Genomic DNA, 18,832 nt, shown 5'->3' with positions numbered 1-18,832 from the left:
ATAAAGCACATAGTAAAAGGTTAAAATGACAGACACATTAAGGTAGTGGATGCCAGTGTTTCTGGGCATGTCTATTCGACATGAACCAAGTTTACCCAGGAGCCCAAATGGGAAGAGTTAGGGTGATCTCATGGTCGTGAGGATCATGGCTAGATCTTCAAATTTTTCCACAAAAGTTTAGGTGAAACAAAGGAAAAGACACTATGAAGGTGCATTAATGTATGAGCTTGTCCTGAAGATGCCCTGGCTTAGTAGCCAGCACAGTCACACAAGTGAGCCCAGTGGACAGCACTGGGCTCCTCAGCACTGACCCAGGACTGCCAATCTGCATGAGGTTTGTTTTTTTTTAATATTAAAAAAAATTTAGTTGTTGATGGATCTTTATTTTATTCATTTATTTATATACAGTACTGAGAATCAAACCGAGTGCCTTACATGTGTGAGGCAAGCACTCCACCACTGAGCCATGACCCCAGCCCAGCATGAGGGTTTGATCAAAGTAGCACTGACAAAACTAAACTGAGTTTGCTTTCTTTTGAGAGGTCAGAATTGATTCAAACCCACATTTGTAAAAGCATTTAGACCAGGAGCTTTTCCCACTCCAGTCTCTAACTTATCTTTGTGAGTTCATGGACATTTTGATCATTTCCTTGACTCATACTTTTGTTAAGAATAAAAGAGGGGCAGGAGTTGTAGCTCAGTGGTACAGCGCTTGCCTAGCATGTGGGAGGCATATAAATAAATAAAAATAAAGGTTCATGCACAACTAAAAAAAATTAACAATAAAAGAGGTAAGTTCACACTGAAGAAAAACAGCAAAGGAGGGGCTTTCCTAAAACATCTTCATGACCCACATTTAACCAGAGTCTGTTTTGTTTTTCATTTCTGATTGTCTGAGTCAACCCTTCAGTGCTTTTTACCTATGTCTACATTTCTTTCTTTCTCTCTTCTTTCCTGCTCATGACCTCACAGAAGCTAAGTTTTCTTACACAGACACCTCACTTCCACACTTGTACTCCTTAGTTCCTCCCACACTGTGGGCTCTCACCTCTCCCTTGAAGGCTTATCAGGAAAAGGCAGCTTTCTCCTGAAGCCTTTGGAGGCCAACTAAGACCAGTTTCAGAGAATCATATTTTTAAATGACCACACTGTTATCATAGCCTTGGTGACGACTACTGCTAATCCATCAGCACTGGACACACCACTAGCAGAACTGCACTAGGACAAGCTTTGTGCCCAGATGCCACACTCTGTTCAAGGCCCCCAGGGAGGCTGCGTGTGTCAGGAGATATTGGGAGCCCATGAGATCAGCAGGACCACGGGACAAAGGTGGTGGAGTTTCGCGACCACTCCTGTTTCCCTGTCCCTCCATGGGTTGTGGCTGCTTGGTGATGGCAGATTTTCTTCCTGTCTGTTCCATGGCACTTGTGGACAATGGCCAAGTCAAGAGGGAGAAGAGAGGCAGCCAAGAGGCACGTCAGCTGTCAGAGAGCAGGAACTGGGGGAAACATGGACGTCTGAGGATAACTTTCTAAACCACACACATCTTACTCCCCAAAGCAGTCTCCACTGGGGTCCTTGGCCCTGATGTCCCAGTGAACAGCACTCAGAGTGAGGGCTGCCAGCGCAGGCAGTGAGTCTGTGCAGGTCGTGCACTGCACAACTTCAGGGTGCCCCGGGAGCCACCTGAATGTGGATGACACATCCTTGCAGCTGTGCAAGATGGAGAGCCTCTGGCACTAGCCTTTGCTATAATGCAGAACCTGAAATGACTCTGGAAGGGAAAGTGCAATCCTTACCCAAAGCTGCTTCTCTTAAGAGGCACAAAGTCATAGGAAGGCTGGTCTGGCCATGGGGCAAGGAGGTATTTCTGACTAGGTTCTGATGGGGCCTCTTCTCTCCTGAGAATCATGGAGAGAGGTTGGCTGCAACTTGGCCTAAGGGCGCACTTTCTGATGCTCTCTCTGATTCATTTGGACACACATCTATTGAGGGTCAAGCAACCACCTGGACTTTCTGGAGATCTGGCATAATCTCTGCCTTTAAGGAGCATCCAATTTTATTGGAAAGAAATCAGAACATATTACAATTTAAAAAACAGACTGGGTTAGAAATTTAGATTATACTTAAGTCCAAAATTGCCAGGTACAGACTGACCTTGTAGAGGGACGCCAGGGAGGGGAGACTGCCTCTGGCTGGCCAAGGTGAGAGCTAGTGAAGAAGGAGGGCGAGGGCGGGTGCTGCCAGGAGTCTAAGGGCTGAAGCGGGAGGTGGTAGGAGACCTGGGGCAGGGGAAGGGGCATTCAGCAGGAGTCAGGGAGTCCCTCTCCTGCAGAGCTGAGGAGATGCCACCTGCAGCCAGCATTTCAGAGAAGCTTCTTGTGTGTTAACAATGGTGCTCAGAGAGAAGCAGGGACTCAGACGTGTGCATGGGTCTCACAGGAAGAGACAGAGGTACCCACAACTTCCAAACAGATGAGGCCATCATCGTGTCCCCTCCTTTGTCTGGTGCTGAGACGCTGTGTGTGGAAGTTGGCCAGCTGAGAAGGGAGATGGCCGAGGAGGCGGGCAGGCTGCAGGTGGCTGGATAGGATGGCCTCCCTTATACAGGTGAGCCACAGAGCAGTGGGACCCTTCAGCGTGAGCAGAGCCCCTTTGATTTACTGCAGTTGGAAAGCAATGATACCATCAATTTTACAAGTTTTCTATGTGAGTGGTGCCCCTCAGATACATGGAGGACAGAGATGGGGTTTGATCTTCATTAAAACTGAGACTGTAGTTACACATGTGTCAACTTTTACTGTATTTAAGTGCGTGTGGACATGCCAGACACTGAATTGAAACTGGAAACAAAGAATTAGGATTGAGCAGGTCAGGTATCATTCCAGAGCCGTCCTTTACTCCGTGGACTTGAGAGTCCGCACAGAGAAGGTAGCAAAAGACTGAGCTGCGGGGCACAGTGACACATGGCTGTAATCCCAGTGACTGAGGAGGCTGAGGCAGAAGGACAGCAAATTCAAGGTCAGCCTCAGCACCTTAGTGAGATGCTGGGATGTAGCCGGGTAAAGCACCAGCACCAAAATCAACCAGCACCAATCCAAAAGAAAAAAGCGCGCACACACACACACACACAAAAGAACAGTGGGCTGGGGATAGGGTGATGAGTATGGGGCAAAATGGGAGCAGAAAAAGTTTTTAATCACAAAGAAATACTTCCAGGTGCACCAGAGGGAAAACTGCATCTTTCATGTAGGAGACACCACAACGCCAAAATAGAAGGGAGCCCCTGGTCTATGTCCCCATTCACTTACCCCACAACCCTCCTTCAGAGCCTGACTTTAAAGACATAAACACATGCTCCACCTCCCCTCCTCATCCCAATGACTCCTCAGCCCTTTGCCCTCTGACTTCATCTTGTGTCTGCAGGGATGCCATGTTATAACCCCTGGAACCTTGCTGTTCTCCCAGCCACATGGAGACTATTTCCACTTCCTTCTTCCCTAGATTTGTGGCCCCGAGTCTCCCTCCCCTTGCTTGGGCCCGTCTCCTTCTCCTCCTCCCTTAGCTGACTTAGATGCTGATGCTCCTCTGCCTGCCACCCTCTCCCAGGTCCTCTTCCTTTCCCACGCTCCCACTGTCCCTGGGTTCCTGTGCACCCTCCTGTGATGGCCATCACCTCCTGAAATGAGAGAACCCCCAAACCCATATCTCCTGCCCCTTGTGCTGGAGAGACCCAACACGCTGTGGGTGACCCTCAGACACCTGAAGCTCAGCATGTACAAACCTGAGCTTGAGATCTTCACGTCCCAAATTGCTCCTTCTCTTATGTTCATGTCTCAGCGTAAACACCACCCCCCCAGTAGTTCCCAGGTCGGACTCAGGCAGCCTCTTTGACTCTTCTGGCTCTCTCTCTTTTTCTCTGTGTCTCTCTGCCAATTACGCACCACATTCGGTTGATCCTACCTCTTGTCGCCTCATGAGTCCAGCCTCACTGTGGTTTCTCTAACGGGGCACCCTGAGCTTTAACCTCATAACTCCAAATGTCTCCAGACTGGTGTTTTTGCCTCAGACTCACCCGCCTCTGGGTCTGCACTCCGGGCAGGGTGATCCCCACAAGATGTGAGATGCACACACTGCATCAGTGTCTCTGGTGACATCCCATAGAGCTCAGCATGAGGCCCCGCTCCTAGTGTGCCTTATATACAGCTTCCGGATCTGGCCTTGGTGCCCTCTCTCCCCAGCTTCTCTGCTGCACTCTAAGCTACAGCCCCCTGAACGCTAAGATTTTCTCAGTGATGACTGGTGGCTGGTAGGGTGGTTGAGCAAGCACCAGCTTCTTCAGGAATCATCTGGCTTCACTTGCAGCATTTTTGTTTGTTTGTTTGTTTGTTTGTGGTGCTGGGGATTGAACCCAGGGCCTTATGCATAGGAGGCAAGCACTCTACCAACTGAGCTACATCCCCAGCCCTCACAAGCAGCATTTTAATAGCAGCTGAGTTGTCCAGCCGGGCATGAGTACCTCACCAAGTCTCATCTCCACAGTTGTTTTTTCCTACCCTCACCTCTCTAAAATTCCAAAGCAAGCCACTAAACTCGTAAATCTGAAATCTCTGGCCATCATCAGTGCTGCCAGATGGGCCATGCATTTCCATGTGTCCTCAACTCTTCTCAACATTCTGCAATATTTCTCCAATTAAAGCACTAGAGTTTCAATACCAAAGTGAGAGAAAAAAAGATTTAATATATTAAATTTGGGGTCTGGGATTGTACTTTCTTCCTAAGGCGTGATGTATACTAGTTGCTTAATAAATGCTTGTGGGATGGAGTGTTTCTCAGTGACCATGTGAAGTCTCCATGTGTGTTCACACAGAACATAAAAAAACAACACAATGCTTCTAACACTTAAAGAAACATCAGGGACAATCAGGAAAAGCTCCCTTTACACAATAATTCTTCCTAATAGAGAGTTATTTACACATTCATATATTTTGCTTTATAAGCACCAAAAAAAAAAGACACCCAAATTTTAAGAAGCTAGCAATTTATTACTTTACCTAAAAACTTCATTTAGATGAGACTCCCATGGTGTTAACTATGGAATTAATGTGAGTAGCCATAACAATAAAAAATATTTTAAGAAGCATTTTCTACTTAGAGAAAGGATCAACAAATATGGAAATTACTCACTGATAAAACTTACCGTATCTGAGATTTCGTGCCTAAAAATAGAAAAGAGAAATGGCATCAACAAAAAGAAGACAATTTCAATTTTTAAAGTAAAGGGAAAGGAAGATTCCCACCCCCAAAACTATGTTTTGAAATATATTATGCAATTGTTAGGTGGACCCCCACGTGTCTAGAGGCACCCAGGGCCCCTTTAGCTTGGTGTGCAGTTTCAATCTACCGCAGTAGGTTCCCAGGCACAGCAGGCTATGGATGCAGAGGCCTCATGGCTCAATCCCTCACTGTGCTGCTCACAAACACAGACATCTGGGCTGAACTGCCTGCTGGGGACACCCACTATACCCAGCCACCTGTCAGCTCACATCTCGGGGCAGCTGCTCATCATCTGCTGCCTTTCCCTGGATTTTTGAACCTACCGATCTAAAAGATTCTCAGAAGCATCCTGTATATGAATACAATTATTATTTTTCACTTCTAATTCTAAACACATCAGCTGAGGCTCTGTGAATTTAGACTGAAAACCAAGCCATCATGTCTAGCATTGCCTCTGTAGCAATATATTCTCCATACATTAAAGAAACAACTTACAATTAAAACTTTGGAAGAGAAAGCCACTTATATGAAAGTCAGAGATCCTGGTAGAAGATTCACAAATGGAGACATCTATATGTTGCATTAACTCTGACTTCCCACAGAGTCAGGGATCTCTGGGGCTCTGGCTCTTGGTGGCATAACTGTAACTAGCCTAAGTGCCCGTTATCTGTTTCCTGTTTGCCCCACACTGATTCCCACAGCAGGGGCATGCAGTTTTCAAGTTATCAGATTGAGATCTTGTACAGAAATGACTCCCAGGTAAAAAACGTAAAAAACAATCCTACTGCCTTTCTCACCTACTCATACAAGAGTCTTAGCCAGCTCACCCCTCGTGAAAAACACATGACCTTGATTCTATTCTTTGAATTTTGGGCTAAAAGCTAAGAATTTGGAGACAAGTATCCTCCTTATAAAGGTCGCTTTCAGCCCCAAAGTCTTTAAAGTTCCACATCCAGGGCAGGGCACATCCCAGGGCAGGGCCCAGGTGTAACTAACACTCTATTCTCCAGCCCCTGGCTCTGCCCTCATCACCCAAGGCAGGAAGAAAGAAAGGACAGTTGAGGTCAGGCTTGGACGTCTCCATGGAAGGAATGGTCACTGGTGACAGGCAGCTGTCACTCTTCTTTCCCCAAGAACTGAGGGAATGTGATGGTGGAATCCAGTCCCCTGGAATTCACAGCAGCAGGGAGGACACTGTGTCTGCTCAGTGCTCTCAGGTTTTAGTTACTGAGGTTCTTCCTCCCAGGTTGTGCCCCCTCCATGTCTTTCAAGTTGGTGAGAAAATGAATCTGGCATCTCCTTAACTGTGGATGAAAGATTGGATCAGAGTGCAGGACCAGGGACTGGAGGAGAAGATTCCTGGAATTGCCACTGTGCATGGCATCCCACATCCAGTGACAGAGCACATGCTGCCTTACTGGAAGGAAGGGAAACTTAAATGTCAACCCATTGATGCGACAGAGAGTTAGCACAGAGGAGTTGGTCTGCACTTGCTTTGAGGCTGTCCATGGCCCCTGAACTTGAAACAGGTGTATCTTAAAAGCTGCCCAGTGCCTGTGAGTTGTAGCTGTGAATGTTCTGCCAAGGGAGTCGGCCACATGTGGCAGTGCACACCAAGGCCTGCTGCAGACTCTTGCCCACCTTCAGGGGTGGGCCCTGCAGGGGGCAACAGGGAGTGACACTGTGTGCCTCTCTGCTGGTGTTCCACTCTGAGTCCAGGAAGCAGACAGTAGCTGCTCAGGGCAGTCCTGCTCTGCCTTCTACTCTCCAGCCCAGGCTGGAGGGCGGTGCACATGGAGTACTTGGTTACAGACAGCAGGGAGAGGATGGGGGGTTTCCCCCAGGGACAGTTCAGAAACAGACAGGACTGGGACTCTTCAAGAAGTCGGGCTTTTGAGAGCAGCACCTGAAAACCTTAGTGGATATTAGGTTCACTTCCCAGTGAAACTGTAAAACTGAAATCAGAGGCATGTAGGTGCTTAGAGGACAGAGATTATGCCTCCCTATCTCACAGTTAAATAAGAGTAAACATCTCAGTTAGTTGTTATCCCCCTAGCAAGATGTCTACAAGATAACAGGCATTTTCAAAATTTGCCTAATGCAAAGCAAGTCAGCCAGCCTGCTTTAATGGAGGTGTGTCCTAGGTTGCTTTACATGTCTCCAGGGACTGATGTTTCTAGAACTTTAAGCTTGGCATCCTGCTTCAAGTGAATCTAATACACTCAATTTCCTGTGAGGCCCTTTCTTTCTTTCTTTTTAACTTTATACTTCTTTTTATTTTCATATGAAGTTAAATTCACTTACCTTTTCTTAATCGCCTAGTGACACAAATGATAAATGCCAACCCAGAGAATGCAGTGACTATGGCTGCCACTGAAATGAGGAGTGAGTTATGAAGAACAAGAATTTTCTTGATCTTTGAGAAACTGTCTGGTTCTGAAACAGAAGGCAGGAAGGCACATATGAGACCACAGCATCATTTCCTTGGTGCAGCTCCTGATTCTTGACATTTTCCTTCCTAGCTTCCCATTACAGCCCCCTGATGGCCTTGACAGATGGGATGCATGGAAAGGCCCCCCCAGGAGTCTACCGCAGAAACAGACTGGTCCAGCCTTTAGCCTAGTGCCTAGAGATTCTCTGTCGCCTGATGGGTGTTTGGTAGAATTCCTGGGAAAGTCTACAAAATCTTGGCAAGAAAAGGTTATCATTGTATTGAGCTTTGTTCAATGGTTGGACCTCAAACACGGAGAAGATCTACAAAGTCAGATACAGCTTCAGGAAAAAGAGAAGCCAATGATTGACCTGGAAAACTTGTCAAAGGAAACTACTAGTGTTTTTACTTTAAAGCACACGTGCAATCGTAAGCACTAGAGTTTATGTGCCAAGACCTGCAGTGATCTATCAAGTGATGTAGGCCTACCACCTCCCTCCACTTCCTTCCCCAACAAGGAAAAGGACTCAGTTACATATCCTTTGTGAATATAACTTGGTTCATTTGTAGTTTCATTTTTATTGAAAAAGTTCCAATGTGAGAAACCTGCCTTGGATACCTCCTGATGAAGGAAGCTACCTTCCCATGTTGGCACAGAGTCCAACTGGGGCCCTTGATCCTCTAGCTGCTTTGCTGAGCACTCACACAATGCCTCCACCCAACTCTCAAATACAGGATGCTGAGAGGCTGAAGTTCCCAGAGGTACCAAACAGGCACCTGTTGGCTTGAGGAAGATGAGGGAATGGATGCTAGCCAGGCTGCAAAGCAAACGTACCCGACAACCTGAGGCTCAGAGGCCTTCTTGCCCCTCCTCTGCCTGCCCCACTGCACTCTAGACACACAGAGGTTAGCTTCTCTAGTGACTTCAACAGACCCCAAGCCAGGAGGCCCTCTGTAGCCTGTGCAGATGGCATGTGGGGCAGACCTCCTGGCCATCCTCTCATATGCTAATTTAATGTGCCTTTGATCCAGCAAGTGTTGCTGGCACCTGTCAGGTGGTGGAGAGAGGAAGGTGAAGAAGACAGTCCTGCTCTTGCTCAGACTTGGGAGACATCAGCTGAGGGGCAAGTGAGAAGAATCCATGATTTTGGGAATTAGGTGGCCATGGATGACCTCTGAGGAGGCATTTCAAGGGACTAACAGAGAAGAGAAGTCAGAGAGCAGAGGAAGAGAACAATGGAGAAGAGCTAAGTCACAGAGACAGCGGGTTAGATTTTAAAAGTTCAGACAGGAAGTGTTGAGAATGAAAAACAGAAATGGCTGTCACTAGAGGAGGAGACAAGGACAGCCAAGCATTTTATAGTAAATTAATGCATACAAATTTGTATTGTACAAAATGAAGCGTCAAGTTTAGTAGATGTGTCGCACCGTCTGTGTGTCCATCAGCCCCATCTTCAAGTCTTCTGTGTATTGGGCGAACTTACGTTGACATATTGGATGAGGACTGGACCAGATTCCAGAGGATCCACAAACAGTTCTCTTCTCCCCAATTAGCTCGGTTCCCTCTGAGCAGCTGAAGGTGCACGTGGAGGTAAAACTGAAGTTGGCCAGGGGGTGAGTGCAGTCCATGGACCCCAAGTCAGGTGCTGTCAGAGGCTCACACTGAATCACTTCAATGGAAAAGACAGAACAAAAGAACTCAAGATAGTACTTCGGAGCAGAGAACTCTCCCTTGACCAAAGATTTTTAGCCAAAGCTGTCTGACTTAAGATGGGACCATCCACATGCATATAGCAGTCCTCATTTCTAGACGTTACTTCTGGTGATGCTTCCAGACTTTATCTTCTTGGAATGATGATGAGTGGTAGGTTGGGGGTGAAGCCCCAGCAGCCCTGATGAAGCAGCAGGGCACACACCTTGCCTAACAGCACCCTGGAGTATTCTCCCAAATGTGCAGAATCTCCACCTTCTCTCCTGTTGTAGAGCTTACCCAGGAAGCTTTGATAAACATCCCAACTCTACAATCCCAATTCTGTAAAATTTGGTAGATGGACTTTGATAAAGGATGTTGATGTTTCTTTTAAGAATTGAACTATTAAACCAGTGTTTCAGGAGGATAAATGTAGAAAATGTCATCAGAACTTCCCACATGCAGACAACCACCAATATTCTTCCATGTGGGGATAATCATGGCAGTTAAAAAGGAAAAATAATCTACGGGTATTTCAAATGTGAAGAGATGAAGAGATTGCTTTGTGGGTTTATTTGTACTGGGGATTAAACTCAGGTCACTTAGCCTCTGAGCCACATTCCAAGGCCTATTTTGTATTTTACTTAGAGACAGAGTCTGAGTGGGTTGCTTAGTGCCTCACTTTTGCTGAGGCTGGCTTTGAATTTGCCATCCTCCTGCCTCAGCCTCCCGAGCCACTGGGATCAAAGGCCTGTGCCACTGTGCCCAGCTTGCTTTGTGTGTTTTTACAGCAGTGTTACTTCCCTGGTAGTTCATGTGAGAGGAAAAGCAAAAAAATATGTTAAGACACACCAAATAAAACAATCCAACCCTGTGAAGAAAATTGGTTGGTATTGAGTGGGACACCATATAAAAAACAAGTGTTAATAAGAGGTGAGGAACAAAACTGAACTCTTCAGCAAGACCGATTGCTTACACCATGGCAATTAGAAAAATAAAATGGAAACGTAACCACATTATATTGCTGTAACCCAATTGCGCACTGATGGTTGGATTTAGAGACAAACAACCCTTTTGGAGGGGTTTTCTTTTGGGATTTTAGTTAGAATGATGCCTTAGAAAAGCATTACATTACAATCTATGTCATATTAAATTATGATCCAAAAGTAAATAAAGACTTCTTCATGACTCTGCTCCATTTTCTAAAACCATAAGCACAGGATGACCAATGCAAGGCCTCTAGTCTAAAGTTACTCACCTACACAGGTGGGTTCTGGAGAGGACCAGTTTCCAAGTGGGCCACATCTTGTTTTGCCATCTCCAAGTAGCTTTGTTCCCTCAGAGCATTTGAAGGTACACTGCGATCCGAAGCTGAAGGTTCCCAGAGGGTGAGTGCAGTCCATGCTGCCCAGCTCTGGGGCCTCCAAAGCCTCACACTGGACCACTTCAGTAAGGAAAGAGACAGTGTTGGGAAGGGTTAAGAGGACCTGCTGCCTGGGTTTGAATCCCAGTTCAGCCAGTTGACAACCTCGTGCCTTCAAGCAAGGTCACTTAAAGTCTGAAACTTCAATTTCTTCATCTATAAAAGGTCAACAATGATAACTATGTTAGTCTCATGAAGTTGGTGTGGGAAATACATGCCATTCAATTACTATAAATCAAGGACTCAGAATACAGCACAGCTTCATAGAATATCTAATTAAATATCAGGTAGTTTGACATCATTGGCAGTAATTGGATTTTTAAAACCAAAATTGCATTAAAGGTGACTTACCAGCTTAGTTGGGAAATAATTCTAACCTCAGCCAGAGTATTTTTGACTGTTGGGATCAGGAGGGTCAGAGAAAGAGCTGGTCTCCAAACTGAGTCTTCATGGCAGGAAAAAGATGAAAGTTCAGGAATCATCTTGGCCTCCATTCTGTCTTTATTCTACTTATCTCAGTTACAGAAGCTTAGCTCTTTGGATTTTGACCAACTTCTCAAAAAAGAGCATCAATTTCCCTGCTCTGATTGATAGTACAGAAGATGAAGTGAAAAGTTGGAAATCAGTGGGCTCATTTCAGGCCTTACCATGACATTTGGACAACTATTACATTCCAACTCTCTCACTCCTTTTCAATCAAAAATGAACCAGAATTCTGACCTTACTCTTGAGAATTTAATGAAGATTGGTCTTAAGAAATTAGGAGAATTTTTCTATTTTCCACACTTAATACAAGACCAAATGAAGGGAAATTGAACTTTCCAATTCAACTCAGGTGAAAAGAAAGTGCCTAATATATTCCAGTTATATCTGAGTCCCACATAGACAACCATGAAGAAAACACTATTGATCTTGGAAAGTCAAGATGGTAGATTAGAGGAAGGCTGCATTCCCATTACTCCATGGCTCAGGATGCAAGTACAGGAGTACCGCCTCTCAGCAAAGTAGGGATTTAACTCCAGTTCCAAAACTGGACAGTCATAGTGTCTTAGAGACTCAGAAATTTGGATTAATTAAACAAAGAACATGAAGGAGCACATTAGAGCCAAGTCAGCTGCAGCAGTGGGCTGGTTCATGCAGAGGAGAGGGATAACAGAGAGGAACACAGGCACAGATTTGGATTGAAAAAGCCTGTAGATGAGAAAAGCAGCCTGAACTTGGCTGCTCCAGAGGCTATGCTGCAAACTGATGTTAGGAAAGTGCTCTGTGCTTCTCAACCAGCAGGCAAAGAGCTGAAGCGAGGGCCACCTTGAGGTGGCCATGCTGCAGTTGCTGCTGCAGGACTGGGAGGTCATAGAACGCATTGCCATATGGTCCCCCAAGTGCCTACCTCATGACCTAGGTTGTGCCTAGCAGAACATGAGTGAAACAGGCCCAGAGGAGATTGTACCCAGGGGGCTTCAGGCCAGAAAAACAAAGCAGAGCCCAATTCACTTTTCCTTTGGGTCTGGCAACTCGTGTGTTTTTTGAAGCAGGTCAGAAATCCAAAATGGAGGGTGTGAATACACTCAGGGGCTAAGCCTGGGAAGGCTGTGTTTGTGGGCATATGAGAACAAAATTCTCTCTTTCTATCTCCCTTTACTTTGGTTTTCTTATTTTTTTTCCTCCTCATTCTGATATGCATCACCTGCTGTATCTCTTCTGCATTCTCTCTGTTACTTTTTGAATATGTAAACTCTCTTCTACCATCCTATCACACTTCCTTTTCTCTAAATGAACTGCACTTTCCCCATCTTTTATAACTACTGCTTATATAACTCCTGCCCCCACCACTCATGTTGTTGCAATTATCATTGCTGTGGATAACACACCTGACATGTTATGCTTTCTTTAATGCTAGATCTAGTTTAGGTTCTTAATTATTTTTGCTGTTGGTAATTGCTGACACTATCATTCCTGTTTTTTTGTGGTCATTAATGCATATGTCATAGTAGAAACTGAGCATTTATTTTAATGCTATATATTGATTGCATCAGTTGTTGCTACTGTTTGTTTCCCCTATTCTCTGAGGTGCTGGGAGACTACAAGTTCACAGAGTGGAGACTCTGTTGCAGAACTAAAACTCAGCCAAAAGACAGCACACCTCTGTGCACAATTTAATGGCATCCAAACTTTAGCTGTACTTTAGTACAAAGAATAGAAAATACAAAAACACAAACTAATAACCAGACCCCAAGTAGGAATTGCTAGGAGTGGACCCTCAGGTCCTGCTCACAGACACCTATCCCTTACTGTAAAAACAGAAAGAATTAATGCGAAGTCTGTGGATACCACACCTATTATCCTATCCCAATCTAGATCGCTCTACAACACTTTGGCAAGTGAAGGACATGCCTAAAAAAATCCTAAAATTATGGGGCTTTGGATATGGCTCAGTTGATAGAATTCTTGCCTCACATGCACAAGGCCCTGGGTTCGATCCCCAACACCACACACACACACACACACACACACACACACACACCCCAAAGAAAGGGTATAAGAGGAATTCATTCCAACAGATGCATAAAACCCAACACAGACATACAAGAAATATGTAAAAACAAGGTGAACACCATATAAAAGTCATACATAGTCGCCAGCAACTGACCCCAAATATAATGAAATGAATGAAATATCAATTAAAGAATGATTATAAAAATGATCAATGAATTCCAAGAGAACACAGGAAAAAACTGAATGAATTAAGGAAATTAGTACAGCATATGAATGAGAAATCCAATAAAGAGACAGAGATATAGAAAAGGAACCAAACAGAAACCATGGAAATGAAAGACATAATAAATCAAATAAGATGTTCAACTGAAAGTCTCTCTGATAGAGTCAACCATTGTGAAGACAGAATCTCAGACTGGGAGACAAAGTGGCCAGAAATGAACATTCAGACACACTAAAGAAAGCAAAATAAGTAACTACGATCAGAATGAATAAGAACTCTGGGACAATATTGAGAACAAACTTAAGAATCACTGGAATTGAGGAGGGTTTTAAGATACAGGCTAATAGAATGGATAACCTCTTCAGGGAAATAACAACCGAAAATTTTCCAAACCTTGAGAGTGAGATGGATATTCAGATAAAGGACACATTCAGAACCCCAAATAGACAAGATCAAAAAATAACTTCTCCACAACACATTATAATTAAAATGCCTAATGTACAGAACAAGGATAGAATTTTTAAAGCCTCAAGAGAGAACCTAAGGTTACATTTAGAAGCAAGCCAACCAAAATTACTTCTGATTTCTCAGTACAAACTTTAAAAGTCAGGAGGTATTGAAATGTGTTCCAAGTTCTGAAAGAAAATAAAGATCAAATAAGATTGCTATATCCATATTTCAAAATCAAGATGAAATAAGAACACTAAAAGATAAGCAGAAACTAAAATGATTTTTATGACTACTAAGCTGGCACTACAGAACCTACTTAAAGAAATACTACAAACAGAAGAAATAAAAAACAAACCCCAGAGCTCAAAGATCAACAGATATCATTTGAAGAGTAGCTAAGCAAATGAGAAACAGGACCAAATTAAACATTAGAAATAAATCAAAATGGCAGAAATTAATAAACATCTCTCTGCAATAACATTGAATGTAAAAGGTCTCAACTCTTCAATTGAAAGACATAGGCAGACAGAACAGATAAAAACAAGATCCTCTAGGCTATTTTCAAGAGACTCACCTTACATGCAAAGACAGCCACAGGCTGAAAGTGAAAAAATGCAAATTTATATACCATGTAAATGGAGCCTGAAAACTAACAGGAATAGCTACTCTCGTATGGTAATAAAGCAGAATTCAAGTCAAAATTAATCAGAAGAGACAAATAAAGTCACTTCATACTGGTAAAGGGAACTATCAACAAGAAAATATAACCATAATAAATATTTATGCCCCAAACATGTGTGCAACTAATTACATAAGAGAGACACTACACAAATTGAAGCCTCAGATGGACACAATACTATAATACTGGTAATTTCAGCACACCTCCCTCAACATTAGATAGGTCAAAACTCAGTTAAGATACTTTGTACCTGAAAAATACAATAAGTCAAGTGAACATAACAGACATTTATAGAATATTTCATCCAACAAGAGCAAATACAATTTCTTCTCAGTGGTTCATGGAACCATCTCCAAACTAGACCATATTTTAGGCCACAAAGCAACTTTTAGTAAATACAAATAAAAATTGATATAATTTTTTACAGCTGGTCAGATCATAATGGAATGAAATTTGAATTCAATACCAAAAATCCCTACAGAAATTATATAAACACATGGAGATTGAACAATACATTCTTGAATGATGAATGAGTGATAGAAGAAATCAGGGGACATTTAAAAATTCTAAGATTCGAATGAGAATATGATACAACATACCAGAACTTTTGGAATACTCTGAAGCCAGTTCTAAGAGGAAGGTTTATAGCTATGATTGCCTATGAAGAAAACTAGAAAGATCTAAAATAAATGACCTGATAATGTAACTCAAGGCCCTTTACAAATGAAGAACAAACCAATCATGAAATGAGTAGAAGAAAGAAAATAATTAAGAGTTTAAATCAATGAAATTGAGAATTAAAAAAAAAACACAAAGGATCAACAAAACAAAAAGTTGGCTCTTTGAGAAGATAAAAAAGTTTGATAAACCCTTAACAAACTAACCAAAAGAAAAAGAAAAAATACCTAAATTAGTAAAATCAGAGATGAAAAAGAATAAATCACCAAAGACATCATAGAAATCCAGTGGATCATTAGAGACTACTTTGGAAACTTATACTCCAACAAATTGTAAAACCTAGAATAAAGGATACATTTCTAGACACATACAATCTGTCAAAATTGAATCAAAAGGACATGGAAAATTTAAACAGACCAGTAACTAGTATAATATTTTTTTAAACTTCCATAAAAGAAAAATCCATAATCAGATGGATTCTTCTACCAGACCTTTAAAGAAGAATTAAGGCCAATGCTCCTCAAATTATTCCATGAAATGGAAAGGAATGGGACACTTCCAAATTCATTCTATGAAACCAATATAACATTCATACCCAAACTAGATAAGAACACAAGATAAGGAAAGAGAATTACAAACCAATATCCTTGATTAACTTAGATGCAAAAGTCCTTAATAAAATATTAGCAAATAATATTGAACAAGATATTCAGAAGATTTTACATCATGATCAAGTTGGTTTTACCCCAGAGATGTAAGGATGGTTTAAACATATGCAAATCAATAAATGTCATTCATCACATAAACAGAATTCAGGACCAAAAAATCTTAACCATCTCAACATATACAGAGAAAGCCTTTGACAAATTTCAGCACAGATTCATGATTTAAAAAAAAAACAAAACACTGTTAGAAATAGAAGGAACCTCGCACAACATCATAAAAGATATATATGAAAAACCCAAAACCAACATCACAGTAACTGGGAAAAAACGAAAGCATTCCCTTTAAAATCTGGACCAAGAGACAAGGATGCCCACTATCACCACTCCAATTTATATATACTAGAAATTCTAGCCAGAGCAGTTAGGCAAGAGAAGGAAATAAACGGGATAAAAATAGGAAAGGAAAATGTCAAACATAGCTGTTTGCAGATGATATGATCCTATACTTAGAAGATCCAAAAAGGTCCACCAAAAGACTCCTTAATAAACAAATTCTGCAAAATCAACCTACAAAAATCAATAGCTTTCCTATATACCAACAATGAAACTGCTGAGAAAGAAATCAGGAAAACAATTCCATTCACAATAAATAGACTCAAAACAATAAAATACCTAGGAATAAATCTAACCAAGGCGGCAAAAGACCTCTACAATGAAAACTATAGAAACTTGAAGGAAAAAATTGAAGACACAGAAGATGTAAAGTCCTCCTATGTTTATGGATAGGCAGGATTAACATTGCTAAATGGCCATATTACCAAAATCGATATACAGATTCAATGCAATCCCCATAAAAATACTGATGACAGTCTTCACAGGACTTGAAAAAATTCACTTGGAAGAATAAAAGACCCAAAATAGCCAAAGCAATTCTAAACCAAAAAAAGCAAAACTGTATGGTACTGTCATAAAAATAGACACATAGTAAAGGACTATTCACCTCATGATTTTGCCTTTCAACAAAAAATTATAAAGCATGTCAAAGGCAAGAGAAAATGAGTCTGAAACTTAAAAGTGATTATCAGAACCAAATTCAGTTATGGTTCACATGTTTGAAGTAAAGGACTTGGAATTGAAAATAACTATAATTATTAATAAGTTATTTGACTCCAAAGGACAGGTAGACAACATGCAACACAGGATGAATAATGCTGACAGTGATATGCCAACTATAAGAGAAAATTCACAGGAAATATTGCAAATTAAAAACACATTTAGTGAGCATAGTACACCTGACAGAAGAAACAGAAAACTTGATGATATGACAATAGAAATCACCCAAACTGAAACAAATGGTGCTGGGAAACTGGTTATCCATATAAACAAGAATTAAACTACATCTTTTTCTCTCACCTTGCAAAAAATATCAACTCAAAATGAATCAAAGACCTATAGGAATTAGACTAGAAACTTTACTACTCCTAGAAGAAAATGTAGAGGCAACACTCAGGCATATAGGAACAGGCAACGGCTTTCTCAGTAAGACACCTTAAAGCTCAGAAAATAATGCCAATCTTAATAAATGGGATTGAATCAAATTTTAAAACTTTCTGCACAGCATATGAAACAATTAAGAATGTGAAGAGAGAACCTACAGAATGGGGAAAAACTTTGCTAGGTACTCTTTTGATTGAGTATTAATATCCAGAATAAAGAACTCATAAAACTTAACACCAGAAAAACAAATAACCCAATTATTAAATGGGTAATTGAACTAAACAGACAATTCTCAAAAGAGGAAATACATATGATCGAGAAATTTATGACAAAATGTTCACCATCATTAGCAAGGAAATACAAATCAAAACTACACTGACATTTCATCTTATGACATCATCATCAAGAATCTTAAAACAAAACAAAAAAAAAGGAGTCTTAAATCACAGTCATCAAGAATACAAACACAGCTGGGATGGTGGCACACACCTGTAATCCTAGTGACGCAGGAGGCTGAGGCATGAGAATCACAAGTTTGAAGCCAACCTCAGCAACTTAGCCCCTAAGCCATTTACTGAGACCCTGTCTCAAAACAAAAAATTAAGGGATATGGCTTATTGGTTAAGTTCCCTTGGGTTCAATCCCAGTAAATAATAATGATGATGATGATGATGATGATGTGGGGGAAAAGGAACACTTTTACACTCTTGCTGGGATTCTAAAATAGTACAACCATTATGGAAATTAGTAGGAAGCTTCTTCAAAAGACTAGACATGGAAACCATATGACCCAGCTATTCCACTGCTCAGTACTTGTCCTAATAATGTCTGCATACGATAGTGTGATACAAGCATACCCATGTTTGCAGCAGCATAATTCGCAAAAACAAACTGTAGACCCAACCTAGGTTTCCACTTATGGATGAGTGGATAAAGAAAATATGGCATATATTTTCATATATCATTGTGTGTGTATATATACACATATACACACACACAATGATATTTCATACAACATAAAGAAAAATGAAATAATGCCATTTGCTGGAAAATGGATAGAACTTCAGAACATTATGATAAATGAAATAAGCCAAACTCAGAAGGTCAAGTGTCACATGGTTTCTCATTTGTGGAAGCTAAGAGGAAAAGGGAAAAGAAAATGGTGGGGGATCTCTTGAAAATCAAAGGGAGATCAGTAAAAGAAGGGGACAGGGACGAGGAGGAAGGAAGACTGGAGGGAGGGGAAAGTAAAACAACAACAACAACACCCACTGCTGATCTCAAGAAGTCCTCAGAACCAGGGTGGATGGATCACCAAACTCA

General features: G+C 41.9%; 2 protein-coding genes and 1 non-coding gene across 3 annotated transcripts in view; 1 reads left to right on the top strand and 2 right to left on the bottom strand.

Moving 5' to 3' along the window:
• The window catches only part of Firrm (FIGNL1 interacting regulator of recombination and mitosis), a 363,157-nt gene that overhangs the window by 229,714 nt on the left and 114,611 nt on the right, over positions 1-18,832 (top strand). The window lies entirely within an intron of this gene.
• Positions 1,548-18,832, bottom strand: part of LOC144257033 (L-selectin-like) — a 29,702-nt gene continuing 12,417 nt past the window's right edge. The window contains exons 8-13 of the mRNA XM_077802961.1: positions 10,657-10,842; positions 9,193-9,378; positions 7,582-7,713; positions 5,201-5,219; positions 1,800-1,901; positions 1,548-1,686 (exon numbers count right to left, since the gene is read on the bottom strand). Coding sequence (XP_077659087.1) covers positions 1,548-1,686; positions 1,800-1,901; positions 5,201-5,219; positions 7,582-7,713; positions 9,193-9,378; positions 10,657-10,842 — 764 coding nt within the window. The remainder of the gene's footprint in view (positions 1,687-1,799; positions 1,902-5,200; positions 5,220-7,581; positions 7,714-9,192; positions 9,379-10,656; positions 10,843-18,832) is intronic.
• Trnar-ccu (transfer RNA arginine (anticodon CCU)) lies at positions 4,391-4,464 on the bottom strand. Its single transcript has one exon. It is a non-coding gene; the product is annotated as a tRNA-Arg (tRNA).

The sequence above is a fragment of the Urocitellus parryii genome, chromosome 9 (genome assembly GCF_045843805.1).
Source record: "Urocitellus parryii isolate mUroPar1 chromosome 9, mUroPar1.hap1, whole genome shotgun sequence".
Lineage (NCBI taxonomy): Eukaryota > Metazoa > Chordata > Mammalia > Rodentia > Sciuridae > Urocitellus > Urocitellus parryii.
This window is presented reverse-complemented; position numbering and strand designations above follow the sequence as displayed.